Source organism: Rhinichthys klamathensis, unplaced genomic scaffold (assembly GCF_029890125.1).
Source record: "Rhinichthys klamathensis goyatoka isolate OS25496 unplaced genomic scaffold, OSU_Roscu_1.1 h1tg000369l_1, whole genome shotgun sequence".
NCBI lineage: Eukaryota > Metazoa > Chordata > Actinopteri > Cypriniformes > Leuciscidae > Rhinichthys > Rhinichthys klamathensis.
Window position 1 is genome coordinate 620,201 of NW_026606877.1, and position 8,503 is coordinate 628,703.

Here is an 8,503-nt window from a genome sequence, read left to right on the forward strand (position 1 = left end):
TAAACAAAGACTTTAAGTTTTAAGACTAAATTTAACTACATTTTACTGAAACTAAATTTAATGAAACTAGCATGAATAGTGAGTTTTGTTCAAATTATATTGAAATTACAAAATACTGGATGGATTCAATCCCTTTAAATATCTAAAAGGAGAAAAGTTTCACATGTGTAATTTCAACCTATGCTTTTAAGTTTCAGGAAAGCGTGGTATAAAAAAAAAGGAGAAAAAACATAGTAAATGTAATTGGTCATTTTATTTACAATAACATTACAGGATCCACACCAGAAGAAACTGAGAGCTGTGTTGCAAAAGAATCACACTGACCTAAAAAACAAAGCACAAAGGAGCAGTGTAAGATGAGAATAAACAATGGTATCCTAAATGATTGAATATTGTTTGAAATGGTTCACAATGTGACCATGTTTAAATTTTAATAGAGATAAAAAATATTAAAGGTAATTTAGAGTCATTTGCTCAAAACGTGTCTGATGCAAAGTTACTTACAATGTGTGACTGATAGGAGCTTCATTTCTTCAGGATCTGATGCCTGACAACGATGAAGGGGAAGGCAAATCCACTGCCAAAGAACAGCACCATCATGCCAAGGAGCCTCCACTTGTTTTCTACTGAGAACGGCAGGTTCTGCAAAAATAATTTATTTAGAAAATTATTGAAACCACATTAGGGAAAATTAATGTAGAGCACCATAAACATGTCCTATTGGTTCAAGACTGATTTTATAATTGAAGACATGCTTCCTAAATTCAATTAAACTGAATACGGTCTTTGACTATGTTCACACTATCAGTCCAAATTCGATTTGTGCATCTGATCTAAATGATTTACTTTGTCGTTCACACTTGGTAAAAATGACTGGATTCCAATCAGATATGCACAAAATTTGGATTTGGACTGACCGTCTGAATATGGCTTTTGTGAACTAGCCAGAATTCTTGACTGAGCTTCTGACCAATCATTGGTCTTGACTTTTCCAATCATTGGTCCTGACTTTTCCAATCATTTGTGATTACTGAATATAATTGTAAACAGATTACATACAATACAAAAAAAAGAGAACAATTTATAGACAATAAAATATTTTAGAGTTCACTATAAAAAGTCACTATATAAATTACAACATGTTTTCAAGACCTTATGAATTTCACCATGTAGGTGCATTTGTGGTTATGTGGATTGGCTGAAGAGAGTTCCCACACCTTTAGATCAATACATTTTCATAAAACTTCAAGGACTTCTGCAGTTGTTTGGTCACTAGTTTATGGTAATAAAAAAATAAAAATAAATATATATATATATATATATATATATATATATATATATATATATATATATATATATATATATATATAGGGAAAATAACATTACATAGCCAATTGACATATTTAAGAGTTAAACATAACTTTAGAAATATGTATATTGACAATATAAATTACCATGAATTTTAAGACTATTAATTTCCATGACTAAGTTAACGTTACTGATATTTCCAGCTTTTCCATGGCCGTGGGATAAAGACATCAAGCAGCAGGCGCACTAATGCCAATTCAAGGTCATAAAACACTATTGTAACAGAAGTCAACCTCATTGAATCATAAATAAAAGTACATGAATGCATTCACACTTAAAATCATTGAGGGTCTTCCTTAATGTAAAACTACGTTAGCGGTTAACGTACACAGCCGCGGTGGCCTGATCAAATGCTAAGCTAAGCTAATCTAAGGAAACTCCTGCACTCCGCCCTAACAGATCCATTACAATAACTGTTTAACACTTAATACAAATATTTATATAAGCTTAACCGCCTCTATGTACAAACCAATGTGATCACTTTTAACTAAACACTTAAAACGGGCTCCGCTCGGGCTTCAGATGAACCCAGGCCTGTGCCGATCAGGCATACAGGCGTTGAAGCTTTAAACAACAACCGACTAATTTTGGTCATATCCTAAAATCTCCTCACCTTTCCAGGTCCCTCCGCATAGTGACTGGAGCGCACCGCAGAGGTGGCGAATCGTCGCACGGCTTGTCCGAGCATCGTTTAACGTTACTGCTGAAGTGTGTGAGATCTGCTCGACCTGAGTGAGTCTGACTCTCAACGACCTTCCTGTCTGTGTGCCTGGAGATAGAGGGCGAACAGGCTTATGGGTAACGTGACAGTCACACCGCGGCGCGAGGTATTATGGGAAATGAAGTTGTAATTTTTTGAAGCAGGCGTTTCAAAAGTCACATACATAAGAGAAAATATCATAATTGAATTAATATTTCATAATATCCAAATTGGTCACTAATATTAATGATGATAATAATAATAAGTGATTAGCCTATTCCAGGGGATTTAAACTTTTATAGAGGGACCACCATCCATAAGGGACCATCAGTCAATCCAGGGAAATATTCAACTTATTTTTCACTGCATAAGCTATTTCTTGTGAATATGCGAGATTAACAAAGTTATTCAGACAAAGTTAGTACAACTGTTTGTGCTAAACTGTGTTTATGATTAGGCTATGTTCAAATAAAATGACATCAAATACGCTGTCACTTCAAGCAGTAGCTTTAACAGACTGTTTTGTACCACTAAAATAAATCAAGAGAGTCAAACAACTGACACTTTAGGGTGAAAATGCTACTTGCTCTTATGTTAAAAAAATATTTTGTAGCATTTTATAATAACTTTAATAAAAAACATTAAATTATATTATTACATCATCTCATGCTGCCAGGTTTATAGTTCGTTTAGTTCTCTTACGAGAGGTTCTCTTGTACTGCGTAATATCTTACGCTAGGGGAAAACCTCTTTTCCATGAGATATTGAAGCCAAAAATTATCCTCAATTTTGAATTAATGTAAAACACTTTGCGGCAGCATGCAGACATAGGCAAGGCGGCTCACATGCCTATTGGCTGTCCTGCGGCAACTGCAGCAGCCTATCGAGAGAGGCCCTTGGTGACGTCAGATCCAATGGGGGCGCTTCGCGCCCACTGCGTCACCTCCCGCCAAAGCGTCCGTGGCCTGGGCCTATAAATATAGCTCGATGGGCTGATATAATCTGATTTTTCATCTCTTTAGTGAAGCTCACGCATCGCTGGATCCGGAGTGAAGAAGCCGCGCCGTCTGAGAAAAGCTTTCATCCGTCAAAGATTTTGCTGATATATTCGCTGAGGTTCAGAAGACGTCACAGGCTATGAAGCACTTCTTACCAAAGTGCTCTAGCTTCACAGCAGATCGCCCAAAATAGCCGTCTGCTCGAAGCTCCCAGCCACAGCCTCCGCCCGCCGCCGCTTCACAGCGCCGTCAAGCCCGGGACCAGAGACCACGCTCTCGCTCTGCCGGCAGCCGGCCCCCTCCGCGTGGGCCCCGGCAAAAGATTGAGATAAAGCCAGAGGCCTCAAAGTCTTCCTAGCCCTCCTAGGAAAACAATGGTGTTTAAGTCTCGCCGCGACCAGACTTCCACCGAAACTGTTCCAGTGTATTTTGCAGTAAACAAGCCGGTATCACGGCCCGCTTGCCTGCACACAAATGCCTTTTCCACGGCGACCCAGATAAATCACATAAACAGTGTAATTTCTGGTATTCCGGCCACAGCCGATGGTGTTATGAGTGTAATAAAAATGCCCACAGCCCAGTGTTCATTTCTACACACAAACACAGCCCGCCACAGTACACGGCTCGCACAAATAAAATCGACTCATGTCAATTGTGCATTAAATGTAGTGAATGTGCCCACAACCCAGTGCCCAACACTACACACTGCATGTCCCACGGTTTCTGTAAAAACGAAACCAACACACATACAGTCAGCTCAGGCCGTCTGTGTTTTCAGTGCAGTAAATGTGCCCGCTGTCCTGCGCCAACATTCACACACAGACATGTTAAGCCCCACTCGCTCTCTCCAGGGCTGCCAACTTTTGAGTTCAGCTTAGAGTGAGATTGTGGGGGGCGGGGCTTGGGTTATGGGGGAGGGGCTTATTGAGGGGCGTGGCTTGGTGTGGGGAAAAATACAAAAACAAAATCCTTGCATTAGCAGAAGTGTAATAAGTATATATTGATTGTCAAAGTATTTGGTATCTGTACAGAATTTCTTGGGAGATTTACATTACATTTAATTTTACATTTAACATTTTAATTGACATTCTGTTCTTAGAAAACAATAATTAACATAAGGCATGTCCAGATATTTGTCATCTGGAAATGCTTTTGTACTGTTTTTATGATAAAGTTATGTAAAATAACTGCTCAGTGCTGCAAAACAAACAACTCTGCTATTGCTAACTTAATATATAAACTATATAACAGGCCTATTAGTTACCAGCCTAAACTGGATGGAGACAAGGAGCGCCCTGTAACTCACTGACCTGCCTGCGTTCACAATTCACACAGTGCAGATGGGAGGGAGAACGGCTGACTACACAGTTTATGGGAATAAATTGTGTATTTCCCTCACAATTGTCACAAAAAACTCACACTGTCTGTCTGGTCTCCAGAGCCGGTCCGAGCCTTTTGGGGGCCCTAAGCAGAATTTGATTTGGGGGGCCCCTCCCACTACGCGAAGTCCCCTGTGCTTGACGATTATTGACACAAATGTCACGCAATAATGATACATTATGAATGAATACAGTAAGGTTATGTATTAATACAAAATAAATAGGCCTACTTAATAAAAAATAGATGCCTACTTAAATAAAAAAGTTTTAACTTTTACTTTACTCTTTTACTAACTCTTTAAAACTTCTTCAAACAAACTGTCTCAAAACATATAAAATAAATTATTTGCTAAAATAATGACAAAACTGAGAAATCAGAAATATAATAAGACCAAGGGTTCAACAATGACAATTATTGTTGAAAACTGTAAAAATATTATTATTTCTCAACTGTCTCAATACAGTGTAACTGTCCACTGGGTTGTGTTGCGAAAGACACGCAAGCTCGTTTACCTCTCTGCCGTCGTGTGCGTGTGCGCGTGCGCGGTTAGGAGCGCGCCGTTAGGAGCTCAACACATCTGTCTCGCATGCACGTTCGCTCGCTATAGATAGATTACAGGATATTTTAACTAATTTGCGGTAAAACTAGTCGATCACGAATGGCTCAACTGGTAGATCTATAGATAAACTTATCTTTCAGGCATTTGACCGACTGGGTTGACACTTCAGCGTGAGAAATCGGGGGTGTGGCGTGAGAGCGTGAGAATTGGCTCAATTGCGTGAGTCTCATGGTGAATGCGTGAGAGTTGGCAGCCCTGTCTCTCTCAGCAAACTGCTATAAGGGAATCGAGCGCGGCCAGGCTGCCCGCCGCAATCGGCGCGCCCCCTGCCTCAAACGCTGCAAGCACAGTGTTTACGTTACAGCACACCAAAGCTCTCCTGTCGCCACCATGTTGCGGCCAGAGCCCAGATCTCATTCTACCCCTAGCTATTCATGCAAATGCATGGGCAAAGCTCCCCGGGGTATCAAAATGGGTGCTGAACATTATAAAAAGAGGCTATTCGCTGCAGTTCGCTCGACGTCTCCGCCGCTACACGGCGCGGGTCAAAACTACGGTAAAAACCGAACTAGCCCATCTACTTCGAGCCGAAATGACTATTGAGCAAAGGGGCAATAGAGCCTTTATCTCAAGCTCAGAGCGAAGGGGGCCTATACAGCAGATATTTTCTGGTACCAAAAAAAAGACGGGGGTCTCAGACCCATTCTAGATCTAAGCACAACGAAGTGCTTGTGAAACGCCAGTTCAGAATGCTCACAACCAGGAAAATTCTCGCGCAGATTTGCCAAGGGGACTGGTTTATGTCAATAGATCTGAAGGACGCGTATTTCCAAATACAAATAGCGACACAGGCGATTCTTGAGGTTCACCTTCGAGGGCCAGGCATATCAATACACAGTCCTACCGTTCGGCCTGTCCCTAGCACCCTGTACATTTACAATGTGCATGGACGTGGCTTTAGCACCCCTGAAACTTCGGGGCATGCGAGTTTTGAACTACTTGGATGATTGGCTGATTCTAGCTCGATCACACTCAGAGCTCATAGAACACAGGACCATATTACTCGAACATCTCGAGAATCTAGGTCTCAAAGTCAATTGGGCGAAAAATTCGCTGTCTCCCAGTCAGAAAATATCTTTTCTGGGCACAGAACTGAACTCGCTGTCTATGATAGCGCGACTGTCGCTAGAGCGCAGACTGAACATTCAGCGCATCACGAAATCCTTCTGCTGTGGCACTATAGTCCCGCTCAAAAGGTTTCAGAAAATGCTGGGTCTCATGGCCTCAGCATCATCAGTACTCCAGTTGGGTCTGCTTCGCATGCGCCCGCTGCAGTTATGGCTAAAGCGCGAGTACCACCTCGGGCATGGGCCTCTGGTCTGTTTCGCCTCAAGGTTGATCAGAAATGCGTCACAGCTCTGAAACCTTGGAGAGCAATTGGCTGGTACCAGTCAGGTGTAAGCCTGGGGACCTCCTCGAGTGTGAGCGTGGTGTCCACGGATGCCTCCACCTCGGGATGGGGAGTGCTGCTCGAGGGCAGACCGTTCTTTGGCCAGTGGTCAGAACGGGAGAAGCTCCTACACATAAACTGTCTAGAAATGATGGCAGTCGACAACGCGCTGAGGCGTTTTTGTCCCCGAATAAAAGGTCACCACATCTTGGTCCGCTCGGACAACATGTCAGTGGTGGCCTACATAAATCGCCAGGGTGGCGTCAGGTCCCGAAACCTTTACAGGCTGACGGAACGCCTCCTGGTCTGGGCTCAGCACAATCTGCGCTCATTGAGAGCAGCACATGTGCCTGGTCACCTGAATTTGGGACCAGACAGACTGTCCAGAAACAATGTTCCAGCAGGAGAATGGTCTCTGCACCCGCAGACGGTCCTACTGCTGTGGGAGACATTCGGCAGAGCGCAGGTAGACCTGTTTGCGTCCCAAGAAAACGCTCACTGTCCGAAGTTTTTCTCCAAGAGCAGGGATGCGCTGCCCATTTTTTCCCCCCGTTTCGCTTCTGCCTCAGGTATTGGAACGAATCAGGGAAAACGGATGCTCAGTGCTACTTGTGGCTCCGCTCTGGAAAAACCAGGCTTGGTTCCCAGTTCTGATGCAGCTGACAAGCACTGCCCCATGGCCAATACCGACGAGGAAAGACCTCCTCTCTCAGGCCAAGGGCTCGATTTGGCATCCTCGCCCGGAGCTGTGGTCCCTGCACGCATGGGCCATCAACGGGTACCCGCAAACCTCCCGGAGGGAGTGTTAAACACAGTCACTCAGGCTAGAGTGCCGTCTACTAGACGGCTCTATTCCTCAAAATGGTCTGTGTTTTCTGGCTGGTGCAAAGCCCGAGGTTTTTCACGCCTAGACTGCGGGGTTACGGAAGTTCTCTCCTTCCTTCAAGAGCTACTGGATAAGGGCAGAACCCCATCCATGCTCAAAGTTTATGTGGCGGCCATAGCAGCGTTTACAAAACCCGCGACTGGCCAGTCACTGGGAAAGAACAATCTGGTCATCCGCTTCCTTAAAGGAGCTAAGAGGCTGAATCCTCCCAGACCCCCCTCAGTCCCCACGTGGGACCTTTCCACGGTTTTGGAAGCCATGAAAGGTGCCCTGTTCGAGCCAATCCACTTGTTGGACATGAAACATCTGTCATTCAAGACAGTGTTTCTTATGGCTCTTGTTTCAGTGAAGCGCATAGGGGGTTTACAAGCGCTCTCAGTAAGCACGACGTGTATGGAATTTGGGCCAAATGACTCGAAAGTCATACTCAAACCAAGACACGGATATGTGCCTAAATCCCTCTACACACCGTTCGGGGCTCAGGTTATTTCCCTGTCTGCCCTGCCGGTTTACAATGAGGAAAAGGATGCGAGCTTCCTTTGCCCAGTCAGGGCATTAAGAGCTTATGTGTCTCGCTCGTCTGTTTTCAGACAGACTGAGCAGCTCTTCGTTTCGTTCAGCGGACGTGCTAAGGGACTAGCCACATCGAAACAGAGCCTATCCAGATGGATAGTTGATGCCATTACGCTGGCATACACGTCTACAGGCTTGAAGTGTCCTTTAGGTGTTAGAGCGCACTCCACAAGAGGCATGGCCTCGTCGTGGGCTTGGTCTAGCGGAATTACCTTGCAGGATATCTGTATGGCGGCAGGCTGGGCCTCCCCGTCTACATTTATAAGGTTTTATAACCTAGAGGTTCCCGCCTTACAGGCTACACTACTTTCGGTCTAAAATCAGTATTGTCTGCCCCGTTGCTGCAGCTCAGAATACTACAACCGCTTGAGCACCGCTCGCTGATCGATAAAATTACTCCATGGGCAAAAGTAAGACCCATCCTGTTACACAGTTCAGGCCGAACATTTTCACCCTGACTGTTTGGAACACTGTTAATGTGTTTAGGTCCCTTAGGACGCTAACTTATTGGGAATGACGCTTCTAGCCTCTCTTCTCAGACTCTTTGTGAGTCCCTGGTGATTATGCACTATATGAGCCCCAGGCACCT

General features: G+C 44.0%; 1 protein-coding gene across 1 annotated transcript; it reads right to left on the reverse strand.

Annotated features, from left to right (window-relative positions):
• Positions 1 to 234: 234 nt before the first annotated feature.
• Positions 235 to 2,121, reverse strand: LOC130069489 (cytochrome c oxidase subunit 7C, mitochondrial). Its single transcript, XM_056233384.1, has 3 exons — positions 1,982 to 2,121; positions 505 to 642; positions 235 to 324 (listed from the first exon to the last, which is right to left on the reverse strand). Exons 1-2 carry the CDS (start codon positions 2,054 to 2,056, stop codon positions 526 to 528), a joined length of 192 nt encoding a protein of 63 aa, XP_056089359.1. The 5' UTR covers positions 2,057 to 2,121; the 3' UTR covers positions 235 to 324; positions 505 to 525.
• Between the last annotated feature and the right edge of the window lie 6,382 nt (positions 2,122 to 8,503).

What these genes read in the sequence shown, in the direction of transcription:
- LOC130069489 (XM_056233384.1), bottom strand. Translation starts at nt 2,056, where the DNA reads ATGCTCGGACAAGCCGTGCGACGATTCGCCACCTCTGCGGTGCGCTCC. An exon ending in ATGCGGAGGGACCTGGAAAG is followed by an intron (nt 643 to 1,981) that starts GTGAGGAGATTT and finishes TTATTTTTGCAG; the next exon opens with AACCTGCCGTTCTCAGTAGA.